This window comes from Parus major, chromosome Z, assembly GCF_001522545.3.
Source record: "Parus major isolate Abel chromosome Z, Parus_major1.1, whole genome shotgun sequence".
Classification (NCBI taxonomy): domain Eukaryota; kingdom Metazoa; phylum Chordata; class Aves; order Passeriformes; family Paridae; genus Parus; species Parus major.
The window spans coordinates 26259638-26280817 of NC_031799.1; the positions used below are offsets into that span (position 1 = coordinate 26259638).

Genomic DNA, 21180 nt, shown 5'->3' on the forward strand with positions numbered 1-21180 from the left:
TTCTATCTACAAACTGGAACTCTAACCTGACCTTTTTTTTTTTTTTGTTTTTTTTTTTTTTTGTGGTGGTGGTGGCGGTGATGGTCAGCTGTTTTGGATTGGTTTTCTTTTCCCCACATGTATCTTACCGATTTATGTTTTGCAAGCAGACAAAAACTTTTTGATGACTTCTTAATTCAATGTTTATAGCACCTGCTTGTCAATGCCTGTATAGCCAGAGGCCCCGTAGGTTCCCTCCTCTCTGCATTTTATTTTTGGTTTTAAATTCTAATAAAAGATGTAATCCATGCAGACATACTCTAGTTAGAGCACAGACTGACAAGACAGCTGAATGGCAGGCAGAACCAGCTGTGGGGAGGGACATCAAGAGAATTATTGGTAAGATTTTTGCATTGTGTAAAGCACAAGTGTAGCTGTAAGACACATTCTGATTGAAAGATGTATAAATCCAGCAATTAAAACCATCTTCCATGGCAGCAGATGACAAGATGGTTAAATCCACTTCAGCCAGCATTGCCCTTGACAAAACCAATACGACTACTGCAAGAGGAAGATCACAAAGGTATATGTTTAGTCAGGCATATGCAAGGAATTACTGCTGATAACTGAGTTTAACTCACGTATATTCCAGTTTTCCAGCCATCAGTGACTTTTCCTTCCCTCAATCCCTCCACGCAGAACAGCATCTAACACCCTACTGGCTACTTTGATGCTATAGTTAAACAGGTTAGACCTTGTGAATACATTTACAGGAAAATAATCATATCAAGAAAAACCTGAACTGCTAAAATTTAGAGCTGCACAGATGAGAGGAAAGGTGGAGGACCCCATTATGATAGATTAGTGTTTCTTAAACAGCAATGTTTCCAGGAATACCTGTTCCTCTTTCATTAGATGGTTAACACAAGGCATTTATTTATCTTTAAAAAGGTTTCACATCTTAAAAGTATGGGATCTTAAAAGAAGACACATAAAACTATAGGATGGTCTTTAAACAACAAAAAAAATTATTTAAAAAGTGCAATTGACATAATGGTGAATGTAAGGGAGCTACTCAGTGCAAGAGTTTTAAACCCCAAGCAGAAAACGAGGAAACTGATGGAAGAATAATATGGTTAAGGGTAAATGAACTCTGGTGTCTTCACAAAGCAGCCGACCAATGTGATACACACTGAGGCAAAATGAATGGGTTTTGGCAAAGATCTTGATAATGCCAAATGTTAAATGGTCAGTACAGATTTCTCCCAAGAAATCAGAAAGAAATACGTCTTGATTAATGCTATGAACTCTTGCATTAATCTTCTTTAAAGATGTAAGAAATTAAAACGCCACCACTTCTAACATTTGATTATGAAAAATCATTTTTTTAAACATAACACAGGAATAAAGAGAACACATGGAAGTGTTTTAAGTATCAAGTGGTGTGCATATGTGGACATGGCCTTGTGTCCATTCTGACAGTCTACACCCCAACTAGACAAGAGATGGACAGGACTAAGAAAGAAAGTCTCATAGCTTATGGGTCACAGTCTGTCAGCAATGTGTATACTGTTCCCAAACATTCCTCCTTTATTCCCAGTTAAATCAATCACTCTGCATTTTGTGCTGATCTCACTTTTTCCTCAGTTCTGCACTCAGAAACACACCCAAAGTAATTGTGTACTTTTGAAGAAAAGGTAAGTTGGTGGACTCAGTGGGAAAGCAAAACACTGCATGCTCTTGGTAGATCCTGTTGTCAGCAGCAAAGGGGAAGGTTGACTCTTCTGTACCTTAAACCAAGAGTTACTAAGGTCCAACTGCACCCATCTGCGTGCTCCTATTTCCAAGGCAATGGAAAATACACTGTTACACAGTAATATACATCAATAACAAGAAAAGGGGTCTTATGTCTTCTAAGAACAAAAAATAAAACAATCATTACCACCTTTTCTGTCCTAGCATTCACAGCACTGGTTCACCCTCCAACTTCTGCTACGTAAAGTGAGAGGTGCAGGCTAGTCACAAAGGACAGGCATTTCACATTGGGAAAATGGCTTTAAAACAAATGCCCCGTAATTGCTGGCACACCCTTTCTTCTGAGCAAGTAGCAGACAAAAAAACTTATTTGAATTCTGTGCACTTCCATTGTTTTCCTGGCAATAAAAAAAATACTACAAGCTATATTAAGATGCTTGCAATAATTTGAGCATATATAACCTGAAGTATAATATAATCTAAAGTAGGCAAAAAGGTACATATCAAACAAAATAAAAAGCATACACTTTAATAAAACCCAAAGACCAAGAAAAAAACACTGTTATTTCAGAATCTTTCAAAAATTTACTTCTCTGCCTTCACACAGCCGCAGAGACCCACGGCAGACTGGGACAGATATGGCACTGCATCCAATCAATTTCTTCACCAGGAAAAACACCCCTCCTTGACATAGCTTAAGCCACTGAAACAATCTTTCATACTCCACATAACCTGCTTTTCCTCTCCTTCCATTTAGGCTATTCCAGCATTTGTTTTCAATTGACGTTAAAGACACACCTTAACAGTAAGATATATGTTCTCTGGTAGGAAAACAGTGGCAACTACAGCATAACCTTAACTGATGTCTACTTAATGAAGAGAAGCATTTCTCAGCTTGTGGTAAAGAAAACTAACAGCTAGTCACTGCAAATTACTATACATAACTTAAAATAAATGATGTATGCAGACTCAAAAATACAAATAAACTGCCTGGTACACAGCCAGCTAAAGCAACCATAACTAAAGCACACAATCAAAGCATCAGATCAGATTCATGTAAGCACACATTTTTACATGGCTTTTTGCTGTTTGGTTTATTAGCATCTTCTCCAGCTATGACTTATTTTCATTGCTTCCTGTAATCCTCTTGATTGAAAGTATGTCTGTGCCAGATTCTAAGTATTAGCTTCCCTTAATAACCCAAAAATTAAGATGGGTTGTACCAGGTTTTTTTCTTCTCCCTGTTTTATTTTACCATTAATTATTCAGTCACAAAGCTGTTGCATATTTCATTCAGGTTGGGTTTTTGGCAGTAACTGAGACTTCTTTAGAAACAGTTCACTGCAGTTCAAGTTTATTATCTGCTGCTAATTAAACCGATCTGTTTGTCACGAAAGAAAATCCTGTTACAGAAACTAATGAGCTGCAATCTTCAGTAACAGAGAGGATGTGTTTACAAGCAGGAACACTTAATGCCATTACCATCAGATGCTGGAGTGAAGTACATTTTCTAGATGTGTATGTTTAAGTCTGTATAGTTTAAACCAGTGAAATGCACTGTTTCATCTTTATAAACAATCTCTTGCTTCTCACTGGTCCTGTCTGTGGGCAGTATTGGTTAGTTAAAAAAAATTATATCAAATAGGTGAATTCATAAAAACAAGTAAATCTTAAACCTGACTGTAATTTGTAGTTTACTTATGCTATTTTGGGCAGTATATAAATGTTATACTCATGAAAATGGTTTCTAACAGTTTGTTTATTTGCATCTGCTGATTTGATACTGATACTTTGCTGACTGTGCTCCCCTCTAATTCCACCTAAGTTTATGAGTAGGTGTAAATACTTAAAGGATAATCCCAATTAGACTGGCTTGGCCCTGGCATTAAGTGTTCCTGCTTTTAAACACATCCTCTCAGTTACTGAAGATTGCAGCTCACTAGTGTCTGTAATACAGTTTTCTTTTGTGAAAATAAAACAGACTGTTTTAATTAGCAACAGATAGTTGAATTGTTATTAAGTTTAAGTTACTGCCAAAAAAGCCAAACAAAAAAAAGCCAGAACAAAATATGCAACATATTTATGCTGAATAAACAGAAGTACAGAATCACAGAGTGAATCGGTTTGGAAGGGACAGTAGGTCATTTGGTCCAACCTTCCTGCTCAATCAAAGTCATCCTACAGCACCTAGCACAGGATTGTGTCCAGAGTTCTGGAATATCTCCAGTGAAAGGAGACTCCACAATTTCTCTGAGCAAATTGTTCCACTGCACAAAAAACCTCTTCCTCACGTTCTGGTGGAACTTCTGCGCATCAGTTTTTACCCTTTGTCTCTTGTCCTATTGCTCAGCACCAAGAACTTGGACCCATCCTCCTGGCACCCTCCCTTCGGACACTCACAGGCATTGATAAGGTCTTCATTCAAGTCACATTTCAAGGCTGAGCAGGCCTAGTTCCTCCAGCTTTTCCCTGGAGAGATCCTCCAGTTCCTTGATCAACTTTGTAGCTCAAACTTTGTTGCTCTAGTGGTAGAGCAAAACAGAGAGGCAAAAAAAATCCCCTTCTGTTTTCAGATTAGTGAGGGTAATAATCTCATGGTTAGAACCTGGCAGAGACATATGGGAGCAATGAAATTAAGTCATAGCTAGAGAAGGTGTTGATAAGCTGAATAGCAAACAGCCATGTAAGAATGTGTGCTTACATGAATCTGATGCTTTGTGCGCTTTAACATCAGGGCCATACAGGTGCTCCCTAGAGAATCAGAGTATTTTATCTCATGATACACATTCAAGCCTGAGTCTAACATTGGGTAATCTGGTTGTGATGTGTGCTGAGCACTGCAGTTCCCAATGGAGTGCAAGTCTAGTGGTGGATCATGTTGACCTCTGTCAATAAACACAGTAATTTAGGAGACTGGCTTAAAGTGTGTAAAATGGGGGAATGTAAACCAGTTTACCACTGGCAACCAATCAGGGGTAGATGTATTGTACCTCATGCTGAAGAAGCTGTTGCCTTAGGAGAATCAATGCCTAACTATCTGCTATTACAAATGGAGCCACATCTTGTCAAGCTACACAACAGTAAAGACTCCTACAGCTGGGGATTTAATCTATCTGGTTCTGTGCTTGGACCAGTCTATCAGCACAACCTTGACCACCAGCAGGGTGGCTGTTCCATGTGGAATAAGTTTTTCCATGTGGAAGGAAGTTTTGGATTTTTTCCTAAATGGAGAAAATAAAATATTGACTTCATTTTTCTAGATCATACTAATGTACAGGAAAAATCAACAGGATACTGATTTGGCATCATGTAGAAGTGAATTCACTCCTCCCCCACTACCACAAAAAAATCCCCAAAACACCCCCAAATCCCTTGGGTTTAATTAGGGCTTAAAAGTGTGTTATTAAAATACTTGAGTGAAACCTAACTGTGGTCCATTGAAACAGTCAGCTGTTCCTTCAGGACCTTCTCTGAAAGAAGTCAGAGACACTATTTTCATTCTATTCTTGTTAGCTCCTAGGGACAATAGCCTGCACCACAGGGTAAGAATGGGACTTAAGTAGTTCTCCCGGTTGGTTTTTCTTTTTAGGAAACCAGAAGGGAAGGGGATTAAAACAAATAGAGTTGTCCAAACACAGTATGTCCAGAACAGATGCTTGTGTTTCTATGGTAACCATGACACCATACATGCAAATTTTAACAACACTTAAAACATTTTTGTACAAGTTATCAGGAAAGATTTAAGCCTTGATTATGTGTTCAGAAGTTTCCATTAGCTCTGAAATCTTGGGATTTCAATCTGTGAGAACAATCTTCTATTGTGCACAACAGAATGAGTACAATGACAAGTTGTTTTAGAAATTATTTAATATACAAAGACATACTCTGCTTCTTAAAACCATGGTACAAAATCTTACCAAATCTCCGTTCACTGCATTGATGTAAATAATTATTTTAGGTTCATTTACACTAGGAAGTCAATTTCTCCAGCAATGCTTCTATTCCTTTTACATTTTTATTCTGCTTCAGCTTTGGGATGAGCTTTTTTAGTCCTTTTTTGACTGTACTTGCCACCTTTTCATCAGTGCTTCGGAGAAGGCTGCAAGACACAGGAAAAAAATGAAGGATATCAAAGGTCAGCATGCAGGTTAAAGAAAAAGAAGCTGTCCATGATGGGAAAAGGTAACTATTTAAGAATAAAATAGTTCAAGCCAGATGTTATCACCTTCTATTATAAAAAGATGTAAAACATTCCATAAAATATGAAGCACCAAGTCAGAACACATCCAACAGAGGATAAATCAGTCTGCAAGGAACTGCTGACTCCTACTCAAAGCACGTTCAAATACTGAGCCAGACCAGGATGTTCAGGGTTGCAGCCAGTCTGGGCTTCAAACCTGCCAGGCTGAGGGACAGCCAAAACTCCCTGGGCCTCAGCCCCACTGCTGCACCATCCTCATGGGGAAAAAGGTTTCTCCGTATCTCCAGCCTAAGCCTCTTGTGCTTCAGCTTGTGCCACTGCCTTCAGCTCCCTACTCACACATTGCTGTGAAGGGACCAGCTCTCCATCCATCCTATTGGTGCCAGGGATGCTTTCAGGAGCCCACAGAAGCTGCCCCTTCTCCCAGCTGAAACAGACCTGGCCCCACATCCTCTCCTTCCAGGCCAAGGGACCCAGCCCATGACTATGCTGGTCGCCCTTCACTGAATTCAGTCCAGTTGTTGATGCCTTTCTTGTAATGGAGTCCTAAAACTGGATGCAGTGAAGTACATCTAATATGCATCAAGCACCTTCACCATTGCACTTTCATGCTGCAGTTAGGGAAGAACGATGAAGCCTTACCAGTTTTGCTCTCCTTTTAGATACTACTTCTGGAAAAATAATCAAACTTCCCAGATAAATTCTCTTCCTCAGAAACAAAGAAATTCATCATAAGCTGTAAAATACTATCAGCTCAGTAGAGACTGTCCTTTTCCCTTTCTTCAATTAATAGTACTGTTCTTGGATTGAAATAGAAGATCTGCTGAGTTAATGGCACACCTAATTTGCTACTTTAAAATGATGAGTGAACACTGCCTAGAAAAGTGTGTCCTACAGCCAGTTTGTGCACATCAGAACTACAAGTTTGACATATAAATAAACTAAGACTGGAAACAAATTTTAACACCCATGTGCTGGTATGATGCAGGCTGCATGTTACTACAAATCTTTACAACCCTTAGGATTCTTCCAAGGCTCCCAAATTTGCAGTGCCCTAAAAGCTTGTTTCTTACCTACTTTTTAAACAATGATTAGACATGGCAAACTGAACTGAGTAAGACATAAAGGAATTAACTTAAGTAGCTTGCAATGAGATTTATATTTTGTCTCCTTTAGAGCATCAAATCTTGCGCTGGATGGCAACACTATAGGCCCTGGATGTCCACCTGACTACACCACAACTTTCAGCTACTTAATTCCCAGATTTATTTCTATGACTATGACTTTACAGCAACCTTTCGCAGCAAATTGTGCTACACATTTAGCTGTAATGGTACCATTTAATCAAGAAGCCTTCTTTAAAACCGAATTCAACACAGCTGAGGCTGATATTCTCATCTCCTCTATTGAGTCATGTACCCCTGTTAAAAGCAAGAAAGTCCAGAATCCTAGAAAAGGATGTGCTGAACACATTAGTAATTAACATGGAGAAGTATATATGTTTCACTCAGCGTAAGAGACGAGGACCACACAAAGTAGCAAATCACTCTGGACTGCATTTTACTTATCTCTAAAAATTAATGTCAGCTTCTGACAGCTATACATGTAAAGCTGCTTTCAAGCTCACAGTAACCACAGGTATGCCAAGACAACGCTCTTAATACAGAACATCTGCATGTTCGATAACACAGCCAAATGACAAACACAGTGACATAGTGGGCTATTTTTAAATTACTATTCTGTAAGTTCTTACAAGGTCTAGAAAGCTGACACCTATGTATTTTGTGGATGTAAAATATAAGTTCCACGGACCACAGAAATAAAGGAAGTCAGCAGCACATTTGGTGAAGCATATTCTTATCCATTCTCTACCCTGATGCTACACATCATTTACAAACTTAAAAACATACAGAAAAGTCATATACAGGAGTTTAAATAGGCATACATCTACGACATTCATGTATTTACAACACTTAATACACATGTGAGCATGCAGAGGATCCTCTCAGTACCTCTGGGCTCCTCAAAATAGTACTAAGTCAGAACCAGGCCCCAAATATTCTCATAATATGTAGGGCAAGTATTATTTTGACATAATAAGTCAAAAGCAAGTAGGGCGAGGAAAGGAGAAGGTCCAGAGGATACCAGGTAACTGAGAAGCCAAGCACATGCACTGACTGGTTTTAACTCACAAATAAGCTGAAGGACTAGATAGCCAAAAATCTTCAAATGGACTCACTGAGTAATTCTGAGTCTCAGATCTGCACATATGTGACAGATGGCTTCTGAAAGCCAACAACAAAACAAAAATCAATCGTGGCTTAAGGAGGAACTAGCATTGTGTGAAAATTTCCTCTGTTTGAGCATTAGCAATTCTTTATGACAAAATAACCATGTTGGTTTCATATGGCTTGGTTTTTGTATTGGGAGGGGGGCCACAGAGGTGCCTTCTGTGAGAAGCTGTTGGAAGCTTCCACCATGTCCAGCAAAGTCAGTATCTGACGGCTCTGAAGATGGACAGGCTGCTGGCCAAGGCTGAGACAATTAGAGATGTTGGTAACACCTCTGTGATAACAGATTTAAAAAGAAAATCAAAATGAAGTGCAGACAGTTTTGCTTGTAGTCAGAGAAGAGGAGGAGGTGCGAACATGTGAGGGGAACAACATGGAGACACCAAGGTCAGTGGAGAAGGAGGAGAGGAGGTGCTCCAGGTGCTGGAGCCAAGATTCCTCTGCAGGCCGTGGTGAGACCATGGTGAAGCAGCTGTGCCCCTGCAGCCCATGGGGATCCACAGGGATTCAGAGATCCACCTGCAGCCCCTGGGGAAGGTGCCTGTGCCAGAGAGGGTGGATGCCCGGAGGAGGCTGTGGTCCTGTGGAAGACTCGATGGAGAGAGGGGTCCCTGCTTTCAGGCTGGAGCAGCCTGTCCTTGGAGGGCTGCTCCCTGTGGAAGAGTGACCCACACTGCAGCAGTTTTGGGAGGGCTGCTGCTCATGAGATTGCTCATGGAGAACTGTGTCCCATGGGAGAGACCTCAGAGTCTCACAAGGCAAGGGCTCCTCTCCCTGAGCAGTGGAAGAAATCTCAGTGATGAACTGACCAAAACCCCACACCCTGTCTCCCTGTGCTGTCGGTGGGAAGGAGAGAGGGGCTGGGGGAGAAAAAGGTGGATTTTTTTTTAAGGGCTTATTTTACTTCTCATTATCTTTCCCTGATTCTGTTAATAATCAATTCACTTTCTACCTTTAAGTTAAACCTGTTTTGCACCTGGAGTGTTTTCTCCTGGTCCTTATCTCAACTCATTAACTCTTTGATAATTTTTTTTGTTTTCTCTCCTCTGCCCAGCTGTGGCAGGGGAGGGTGAGTGAGCAGCTTTCATGGTGCCTGGAATTTGGCCAGTGTCCAACCACAGCAAGAAGCATCTGGGTTTTTTAAAAACTCAGTAATTTATGTTAAAAAAAAGTCTGCTGCTACACACCAAACTAAATTAATCACTGCTGTACAATTTAGGTAATTTCTTGACTTCAGTGCATCCAGTTAAAACAAAAATGCAATAAATTGCTATGTAATAGTGAGGTAAACAAATGTTACATGAAATGGAACAAAAGGAGATGGTTATGGTGTATTCTCAGCTGCCTAAACAAAAGGACATCATGCCTAAAAATTCATCAAGAGAAGTTCGGTCTACAAAGGATTTAGATTTAAGTGAAATAAACCAAAGACTACCGACAAAATTCTATCAAACAAACAAACAGCCCTACAATATAGTTTTTTCTCTTTTTCCTGTTAGTTAAGTTTTAGTATGGGTGAAAATACTGCCACTCTTGGAGGTAAGATCCCTGGCTTGGACACTTGTCAAGGCCCCACCTGAAGTGAGATGAGTAATAGTGACAGAGAAGACTGCCATTCCTCACAGATTTTTCCACAAAATACATTTTTGTGCTAATTTCTTTAATGAGCAATTACCAGCTTCCTGTTTTATCTCTATTTCAATGTCTATTAAAAGGCTATTGTCACGCTGACCAACAAACAGTTACAGAAGTGTCAAAAAAATCTATTCATTTTAGTACAGGAAAAAAAAATCTATTAATTTACTTTACAAGTTTATTTAGACAATCCCAACATCTTAATATATTCACCAGCAAGATCACATGTTAAATGAATCTGTTCAGCCTTGACTTAAAGGAAAAACGTCCAAGCATTAACACAGTGTCAGTAAATAAAGCCTTTCTAACAGAACTTCACTAAACATCTGTGCACAGGACCAGATAACTTAAAGGCATTAGGTAAATTCTAAAAGCCTGTTATTAGAGTCAAAGAAAGAACATCATCATTTTGGCAGCTGAAAAATCTTAACAGCCACATACATATAACTAGTAAGCTTCTGTGTGAACTGGTTTTGTATCTGGATTGCAACTACTCTTCTACTACCAATTCTTCTCACTAGTGATCTGAGTGATGATGACTAAAAAGAGTTAGAATTAAACTCAGATTAGCTGACAGAGGTGAAAACGGCTTTCAAATCACCTTGCAAAAGAGCACAAACATTGAAATATCCCTACTCTAAACTGATAAAGACCAGAGATGGAAATCAAACAGCAAGGAATCCACAGTAACTTTAGAAGAGAGAAAAGTGAAGCAGAAAAAACAGACCAAAGGACTCAATGTTCAAAATCATGTTGTCTGTTTGAACTGTTTGCTGACTTAGGTTCACTGAAAGTCTTTTGGAGGTGCCAGAAGGGCAAGGCTGATACACAAGTTCCAGAACACAGACCACACACTTGAGGTTACAGGACAAAACCTTGGGTTTCTATGACCTTATACTGACAGGTAGCTACAAAGTAAAAGCAGCGATGATTAACACTGCAGTTCACTCTTGATAAAACAAAATGTTAACGTTAATCTGATCCCTGTGGGGTGTTTTTGATCTCACTAATTCTATGGTTCATTGCTTCAGATTTGTGAGCCAGTTAGCTCATCACAGGCCTTTGCATAATCTATTCTTATGTATGTTAGTCTTATGTCTCTTCTGAACACTTTCCTACTTCAGTATGAGAACTTTTCAGGCTTTGCAATTAAGGCATCAACACAAAGCAATAATTTACCAAAACAAACAAAACAAAGTAATTTCCAGATTTTTGTATGCTACTACGAGGTATCCTAAAGTTAATTATTTTAATGTAGCTATTTGTGGACTGTTCTTTTGAGAGGTTTGTGCTTGTAAAACAAGATACGGTAGGCACAATTTTAAAAATAATTTTGTTTTTAATGTTCGGATTTTCTGATACTGAGCTGCTTCCTAGTACAACAAAAGATGAAACCCCAGGAATAACCTACAGAAACTCTGGTTTGAATTTTTCTAATCTCTGTTTCAATTAAAGACAGCACACATTGAATGTCATTTTCTTGGTAGCAATTTCAACTGATGTTCTCTCAGCTGTTCAAGAAATTAACAATGTAATCTAATCAGAAGCAGTCATGTGCCTTACTTACCAACAAAGAATAATGGCACCTCGATTTACTTCTGCCCAGGTCTTCAAATTCTCAATACCAACATGTTCCACCAATGTTCTTCCAAAGCAAACTGCAAAGTGTGAGAAAGAAGCAGGGGAAGAGAAAAATGAGACAATATTTTTCTACAAAGAAGCCTGTTGAAAGTTATCTGTAATTTTGATTTAATCAAATTGTTTTCAGTCCCCCAAGTATTTACAAAGTTCTACTCCCTCAAAATAATTGACTGTTCAATGCAGTGCAGACCATCATATATATTAGACTACTTCCAAGTACTGCATGGAATTTGTTAGACAACAGCAGCACTGTGTGTCTGTTTACTATTATGAAGTATGCAAACTTGTTTGTTTTTCAAAAAGGGTGTGAAAGGCTATTAATATCTTAGAGAAGGTATCCAGTCCAAAGACAGAACTCAGCAAGAATCACAGAACCATTTTGGTTGAATAGATCATTGTATGCAGTATACTAAGTACATAAACACCTCTGTTGAAAAGTGCTACATTTTTAAGCATCTGACTCTAGAACTGAAGGAAAAGAATTTGAACAGAAGTTACTTAAAATTTCAGAGCTAATCCTTTATTGATGCAAAAGCATTGTCTTTTTCAGCTGTACTGATGTTCCAGGACTCTATTTCTTCAGTGGTTTTGAAAGCCTTAGTTGACTTCAGATTCATCACACTAACCTAGGCTGACTTCAAGGCCTCAGCAGAGTTTAAAGAACTGCATGGAAACTGTTCTTACAACCTGTCATGCTGATCAAACTTGTCAGTAAACAATGAAAAGAACCCCACCCAACCCCAACAAACATCAGGCTTCAAACACCAAAGCTGTTTTTCAGTGTCACTTTAGATCCTAATTCCACAAGAAGACAGGTCAGACTTTATACAGCTTGTTCCCCAGGTGCTAACAATTTGCTTGGTGTTTAATGACAAATTAATTAAATCAAAGCAATAATTCTAGGTGATACTTCTCAGAGGAAACCAAAGGGAACAGCATGTGATTAAACTGGAAACTGTACCAGTTTTACAGAAATAAATCCCAATTACTATCATCATTTCAGATAGGCAAGTCTCTGAAAGACACTCCTAAAACTTTTCTTTTGCACATTTTCAATGATCTGCTTGAGAAATTGGAAAACAGTCTATTTTCAGAAACATTTAATAAAGCAAAACTAACACTTCTAAAGTAAATACTGGCTAGCTGAATGTAGCAAGAGGAAAAGAAATAACAAGTTCAACAAGATCTGATAATTCTACATATAAAAAAACTATTACACACAGAGAAGTTCCCTCAGATTACACTTTGCCAACCATGTGCTTTCATTCTTTAAGCTTTTTGTATGAGAAAAAGTAATCACTATTAGGATAGAGTGATACAGAAGATTTTACAGTTACATAATAATTTAAGTTTAAAAGCTAAATTAAGATGAGAACATCTGTACCCAATATCTGCCTTATGGAACACAAACTAGCAAAGATGTCCAGTTTTTGTGCACTAATTATTTTAGTAAAAGTTACAAAGCATTAACCCAGCAGCACTAATGAACACAGTAAAGATTACAGCCTGGTTTACAAGCACAAAAGAAACAGGGGTTCCTGTAAGACAGACTTTAATGTTTCTATTATTAAACTACTATGTGATTTAGCAAAGCTATCAAGACATTTTAAGCACAGAAATGAGCTCCGCCACAAATACACATTAAAGCCCTGAGAAAAAAACACAACCACTGCTTACACTGCAAAAAAACCAAACATGTCCTTGGCACTCTGTATAGCAGCTCACAACAGCAAAAAGATAGAAACAATGATGTTAAATTTTCCATATACTAGTATACTCAAAGAAATAACTCAGAAGAACTCAGACAGCAAATTACTCTGAAGTCAATCTGAGCAAATAAAACTGTATTTCCAACATACCTTCTTTTCCACTCTCTCTCATTTTTTCATCTTGCTCTATTAACCACTTCAAAACTAGATGGCCTGCCGGATGTTCTGCAATGTGAAGCTTTAAGGGAATAGACAAACCAAAAGAAAACAAAATTATTTAATGATGCTAGTTCAAAATTCAGTAATATGTCTGGCCATAAATATTCCTGCTTGATTTATTCACTCTGCCATCACACTGACTGACTGAGTTGTGACTTAGGCTAATATCAACAAGTTTGATGTAACTCTGGCTACTCATTCAAACTGACCATTGTAACTCTTACCATCTTCCCTGCAACATTAAACTTTCATGTTAATTAAATTAACATTTAATTTTATAGCAATATAAACTATTATGAACCAACATCAACACTTTCAAGGACATCATTCTTAATAAACAGAACTTCCTGGTGTAACTGCCTCTACCAGTACTTCCAGACCTTTCACACTTGAAAATCAACTATGTATGGTCAACAAAAAGTCACAGAAAACATGTGTAGTTCACATAAAATCTCATAAAATGTGTAACAAAATATGCAAAACACAGAGCTAAAACACCACAGCTATGAAAATCTAGAGGATATCTATTTTAAATATGACATACATTGTATTTTTTTGTCGTCTAGTCTATGGACACATATCTGACTGAGTTTCAGAATGTAGGGGAGGGGCACTCTTTGAAGAGAAGGTCATACTGTGAAGACAAACAGCTCTTATCTATGATCTTTCTTTGCATGGAGCTATGCACACCTGAAAGGTAAGAGATACTGTCCCTCTCAATGGGTCAAAACAGTCAAATGACCTACAAAGCTTTGCTAAGTGCTTGATTGCACAGCGGTAACATTAAGAAAGACTGTAACATGCTGGTCAGCAACCTTCCTGCTAAGTGTTCTAAGCAGTTCTGAAGATGAAAGATCAAAAAGCACTTATGCCTACAACTCCTATGAAATGCTGGTTCAAGCCACCATCACTCCAGGTGCACTAACAATAAACAATGAAATCAACAACTCCGAAAACAGGATCACATCTAATGTACAGGTGCTACCAGGGCAGTACACTGATGTCTTACATAAAGGAAAACAAGACTAGACTTCATTTTAGTAATGCAGAAGAACTGTAAGGATCTCAGCACGTTATCTTCTCTACATTACCTGTCCATCACGGCCCCCTGGGACCAGCTCTTCTGCTGCTAACTGAGCAATTGCATCTAGCGCAGGCTGGATGTCACCAAGAGCTGTTCTTAAAATATCAGCAACCAAGACAAAAGTAGCTTTGTCTATCACTACTTCTTGGGTGTGTTCTTGCAAATATTCTAGCAAAGGTGAGGAAATGGCTTCCAGGAGTTCATGGCGACGGAGTTCAGTATTCTTCTTACTGATGAAAGAGACAGCATATTACTGCAGAACATTTGCACTGTATGCACATCAAGTAACAAGAAATTTCAGAACATATGTGCTAATTGAGACATTTAAATTAATGCTACATTCAAATACAGGCATTATTGTTCCCTCTGTTCAATGTACAACTAAATGCATGTTGGATACAATTTCAGAACATATGGAATGAAAAAGTGTTTAAAGCTGTCTGTCTCAAAAACTCATAGTTTTTTTCTTGTTAGTAACATTTACTATTTCTTTTCATTTTGTTATCTCAGCTGTGGAGATATATTTTTTAGACAGCTTCCTAGTCATCTAGAAGTGCTCCTCCAAAAGCTGGTAAGCACCAATGTCAATACCAGAGATTGAAATCAAATTAACAATTTCCGTTTTTATTGCTAGATATAGATAGATAGACAGACAGACAGATAGATAGATAGAGAGACAGATAGAGATATAAAGTTTTTATGTGACCCAAAGCACCAATAATGCACATTACAAATTTTCTTCTACACTAAATTTGATACACAAGCTTATACATATACCATAATACTTGCCCTTCACAAAAGGGGAAAACATGCATTATTTATATATATTTACATTACTCAGATTTATCACAAAGTTGAAATTAATCATGACAAAAAGTTGCATGACTTCTGGACTCTAAAGAAAAACCATGTAACCTTCACATCTGAGTTACCTATAGGCATTTCCATCTCCCTGTTGCAGAAGTGTGATGATTTCTGGAACAAAATGTGCAGGATCTCTAGGACTTAGCAAGTACAACAAGACCTTCTTTCCATATTTGTTGTTTATTATATCGGGCAAAGAAGCCTTTATTTCCTGTGAGAGTAAACAAACCACAACAAAACATTAATGAAATAACACCTCTCAGTCATTATCATTATTAGAACTGTGAGAAAGTACCAGGAGAAACTCTAAATGATAGAGACATGCTATCCCTTGTTGGTAATGTCTTCATCTTTTTGGAGTTCTCACGAAAGAGAAGGATTTTGTGCTAAAATCCACCTGAATCCTTACACATGCCAAGCACTCAACGTACAGCTCCAATCACATATGAAAGCTCAAAGCACCACACAGACTTTGGTCCAGGATTAAGATTCTGTGAACTTGAGAGATGATGGTAAGAAAAAACTTTCCTTGAGAGGATTTAAAAAGCTTAAAACCCTCCTACAGACTGAAATTCTCAGTCATACTGGAAACCCACATAAATGATGAATTTTGCAATACTACAAAAAAAAATTCCAAACCAACAAAAATGCCCTCAAAACAACGAAACTATAAAACCCCCCTAGCTTTTTCTCCCCTTCATGTCTTACTAGTTTTTTACCTTCCTAAAGGTAAATTTTTATGAACAGAATAATAATCTCTATAAGGTATTTTTGAAGCCCAACTGCTCACTGAAATTATTTTAAAGATTGCTTTCCACTACAGTATATGCTTCAATGCTAGATTTTAAGATGCCTCCACCTCATCATCTGCTACTAGTTTTAATTCACTATCTGAAGAGCTTGTTTTGATTCTAAGATTTTTCTCCTTTTCCTGCCATCCTTCCCCCATTCTTGACCTCACATAAGCCCTGATGGGCCAATCCTGTATGTACGAAGGCCACATCTTGTTCTCCGTTTTCTGTCCAGATTGATATGTTAGGATGTAAACATTTCATTATCTTTGATAATGGATTAATTCTTGATCTCAGATGATTCTGTAACTAAATGACATCTTGTAAACTCGGCTAAAGGCATAGTATCTGAACTAATAAACTCTCCAGAAAGCACAGTGCTTGTTACACAGTACAGGAACAAGTCAAATATCTCACACTAGGACAGCTCAGATATGTCAGAATGTAAATCCTTAGACATTTCTCAGAAGTTGTTTCATTCCAGACCTGGCTCTGGGAACCAAATCCAGTTGCAATCAGAGCTGAAATCATTGAGGACCAAAGGAAGATGCTTTTATCTCTCCAGACCCATTAGAGAGGCACAGTCTAAGGGCAAAATCCTTATGATAGGGTACAAAATCCCTACTGCACCCTACACAAAGCAGCTCAAGGGAAGAATTGATTTTTCAATTCTCCTATTTTTCAAAACAAGCCTCATCAGAACCACTTCCTCCTTATATTCCTTCTCCACACATGGAAGATTTGTCCCATCTTTATCTCCCTGCCACTTCCCCTAAACAAGTCAGTCCTTATAGCTACAGCATGAGTACTACTCATGCAGATTACAACATGTACATCAATGTTATTTTCTCTGCTTAGAGGATGTAAATAGTTTTGCTTGTAAAATGGGTAAGTTAACATCATCATTCTGAAGTTTTCCACCAATTTAACCTCTAGAAATACTAGCAGAGCTCAAACATTTATGATAAAAGACATTGACTTTAAAGAGACTCTAGTCACCCCTTACCCAGAATGAATGTGCACTAAAAGGGAAAATTTCAGCAAGCACTGAACCTAGCTTTAAAATTAATTCAAATAAATAATTAAAACAATGTATGAAAGTGCCAAGATCTGCTAGGGAAAGAAAAAAACTAATCATAATACATAAATATAATGAAACAGAGAAGATGCGAAGTATTTAAATAGTCTAAAAAAGCAGATGGATTCCTACTTTCATCTTCCTATATACTGACAAACACAATGACACTATTTAATATACTATTTTAGGAGAAATTAATTTACTTACTGATATAATTAACTGCTTCACAAGTTTAGTGTCATCAATGCAATCAAATGCTGCCAGCAAGACCAGATGAGAAAATTCACCCTGCAAAGATGAAACATCAGAAACCACATGCAGTCATTTTTATGAATATACTAACTGACTCAGAATCTTAATTTCTGAGGGTTTGTCTCAAACATAACAAAACATCAAGCACAAGCAAATTCTCACTACTGTCATAGAATGAGAGAATCCAACATTTAGGTTTCTCTCTAAAAGCAAGGCTTGTTAAAAGAAATATGTTGCTAAAGGTAGATCTTCCATTTCAAGTGGATATATTGTTTTATCACATTCAAGCTATTAACCTAATCCTACTGTATTATCAACATTTGAAATCATAGTATTTTCCCTACAGCAATATTACATACAGACTTTATTTCTATTGTAAATTTGCTTAAAACTGAACTAAGTCACATACAGTGGTTTAGGACATCTCTGCGATGAGCTATAGTCTCTACTGCACTGCTGGAGATCAAGTCTCTAGTATACTCAAAAGGGCACAGCCAAATTCACTTATATCTCAGTGAGGCTCTAGATCAAAATGAAGCTAGATCTTCTGTGCTACAGTGTTGTATTATTTACCCACTGTCTCATATTTCTATATAATATATAATTTCTAAAATGAAACAACTAATTTATTCTAGTGGAAAATTATGGAGAGAAACTTTACCTAGTCAAGTAGCCCTCAAAGTGGGTTCCATAAGACAATCCATTTTGGTGCAGAAAGAAAATATTTTTGGCACCATTAATAAAAAAAAAATAAAAAGAGCCTCTGGTTATCATTTTAAATTTTCTGTTTCTGTGTATGCTTTATAATGCACACTAGTATAGTAGTATAAATATATATATTGGGGATGCATGCCCAGGATGTGATCAAAATGCTTGAAGGCCACTGATTGAGACCACAATAACTAGCAGCAAGTTAAAAAACCCACAGCAACCAGGGAGGGAAGTTTAAAAAGCTCTTCTTTACAGCTGCAGTTTTGCCTAACTCCATGAAATCTGGTTTCAACTGTTACTCTGCTGGTGCTGCAGTCTCCCAACACATGTTGTTCATTAAAAAATAAAACAGACTTCCTCCATTGTATGCTAAGGTATTTTGAAGCTTCCTGACTTGAAAAAAATATTGAGCATCTTCTAAGAAATACACAAGTCAAAGAGCTTTTTCAATGACATTTCCAACACATCTTAACTTTCCTTCCTCTTCTTTATACAGGCTGTTTTGCTCCCATCCAAGGAGAATTAACCAATGGGCCACATGAAGATGCAATACAAAGTTGGCATCAATAGAATAAAAAGTAGAAAGAAAATTGAGAAATAATAATGAACTCAGCCATAACAAAGCATAGTACTACATGTAGTGCCCTCAATGAAGCCTCTTGGCATATACCTAAATATTTCATACAGTTCAATTATTTTATATTATCTAATACATAATACATTTTAAGACTGGATTTATTAAGATCTCAAAGAACAACTTTGAATTCATTCAAAGAACCTTCAAGCTAGCCTCTATCATATCACTAGTTTTAGAGAATATGAATTATATGGTTAATGAACACTCACCGTTGCTATTTTTTCTATATACGTCTTCATAGTTTTCACAATGACCTTTCTGTCCTGTCCAAGAGAAAAGAGGAAACTCAAATGAGCCTAGAATGCCAGTGATTCTGAGTAACTAAACTGCTATTTGCACCTTTCAAAAAGATAATCTTCAATCTACATTCTAAAGCAAATGTGTCTACCAAAGACCTCCACATGTTCTATTAGTTTACACCTAGAACTGTGAGAAGTTAAACCTGAATTGTGACCTGACTCCAGAGAGATCCTATGGTACATTTACAAGTCCAGATCACCAATGGGAGATGTCAAGAAAACTTGGAAAAAAACACAGCAAACAAAAAATCCCAGGCCACCATCACATATGCTCACTCATATTTTGTCCCTTAATTACAGGAAAATGCATTTCATCTCTTCATTTGGAAAGAAACATAATTCAACCTGAACCTGGAACTGGTTCTTGCTATTACTAGCAAGAATATTTTGTCAGAAAGCTCCCTCCCTGTATTTTTGGCTCTTGGAATCACTGCTCTGTCTTCTTTAGATCTATTACTACACTTAGATCCTAGGAATTTAGTATTTTTTCAGCATGCTTTAGCAAGTGGACTATTTTAATAAGTCATCTTTTTTATTTTTTAATATAGAAAAACATAGAAGGCATTACAGTATTTCCAAGACATGATGACATACATTACACCGGAAGTATTTCTGGACACTGTGTCAACAGATGAAACCAAAACACACTTTCTATAACATTCCTCAAGTCCTGGCATTCCAAAGCCAAACATGGCTTCACATAATGACTTCTTTACTGTCCTCTCCCTCCTGTCAATTTCACTTATGATAAGAAATCTATGGGACAAATAAAATGCCAACAACCTTACAATGGAAAAATGGCTCCATGTGTCACTGCCAAAATCTCTCCTAAAAATAATAAAGGAGGTGCTTCCGCTATAAAAGTTCTAATGAAAGCATTTGATTCACAAAAAATCACTGCTTAAGTCTGCCAGTCAATAAAGAGGGGCCAGTTTTTAACCTTGGTCTCAAATTATTAATTGCATGAAAATGTGTCAAAGGACCCATGTGGGCAGTCAGAGAGGACAAAGTAGAGGGAGACCAAACACTACCTTGGGAGTGCCATGCCATAAACAGTGCATTGCTACTCGGGCTCCATCGTGAGTGTGTGCCAGGTAGATGACAGCCTCTCTGATAGCTTCTATCATTTCCTGAGGAAGAAAAGGTGATAAAGCAAAAAGATGAAAGGAAAGTCTTGAGGAGCTCGAGGCAGGTAGGTGAGGGCCTGAAGAATTACTTTGTGTGCCCACACTGTACTGCATCACTGGCTTACAGAACCAGTCTCACTTACCTGACCTATGAAAAACTGCCTCAAGAGGAGACCAAGACTGTAAATGACACAAGCTATCTCTCCTTAAAACTACACTGTTCATCATAATCATGCCATAAAATCCCAACTATATTGAAGCTTGTCAGCTGCCCTATTACAAAAAATTCAATAAAGAGTGCTTACAACTGAGTCAGAAATTAGAGAACAAGACAACCATTAATTTAGGAAGGAATCTTTGAAGCAGATGCATACTCATACAAACAGAGTATTAGCTAGAAAGTAAAAAGAACTAAAAAAGTCGTTTATGCACCAGTCATTTACGCTATAAATCAGATATTACAAGACACAGCCAAAAGTTTTGCCTTCATATGAAGGGAATGAGGTTTTCTCAAGGTATCTGACAATATCATCAGCCAAAGAAAAAATTTAAACCAAATCTAATGAGACCCTCTTGGGTTACTCCTTCTGTTACTATCCAATAGGTTTCCTCAGAGTGCAGCTCCCACCTATGTTTTTCTATTCCTAGTTCTTCTTGCCCTCTAGCCAAAAGCATTTTATCAATTATTTCAAAACTGCTCAGTCACAACACAATTGATGTCACTAGCTGTAAGCACAGGCAGGAGCAGATGTGCTGAAGTGGTTTCTAAACTCCACAGAGCATGTCCATATACTAGCAGATTTGCACAGAAAGCCAAGCAAGGAGATACACCCTTATTCCCCTGAATCATGCAAGCCTGCAAATCCAAAAGCATTTTCAGACATGGCATTACATGAAACCATGCAGA

The 21180-nt window shown here is 37.7% G+C and overlaps 1 protein-coding gene across 2 annotated transcripts in view; it reads right to left on the reverse strand.

Annotated features, from left to right (window-relative positions):
• Window positions 1-879: 879 nt before the first annotated feature.
• The window catches only part of PUM3 (pumilio RNA binding family member 3), a 30120-nt gene continuing 9819 nt past the window's right edge, over window positions 880-21180 (reverse strand). For both annotated transcript variants that reach the window (XM_015615217.3, XM_015615216.2), the window contains exons 11-18: window positions 20178-20276; window positions 19057-19110; window positions 17455-17535; window positions 15447-15589; window positions 14522-14744; window positions 13362-13449; window positions 11429-11519; window positions 880-5833 (exon numbers count right to left, since the gene is read on the reverse strand). In XM_015615217.3, coding sequence (XP_015470703.1) covers window positions 5704-5833; window positions 11429-11519; window positions 13362-13449; window positions 14522-14744; window positions 15447-15589; window positions 17455-17535; window positions 19057-19110; window positions 20178-20276 — 909 coding nt within the window. In that variant the 3' untranslated portion in view covers window positions 880-5703. The remainder of the gene's footprint in view (window positions 5834-11428; window positions 11520-13361; window positions 13450-14521; window positions 14745-15446; window positions 15590-17454; window positions 17536-19056; window positions 19111-20177; window positions 20277-21180) is intronic.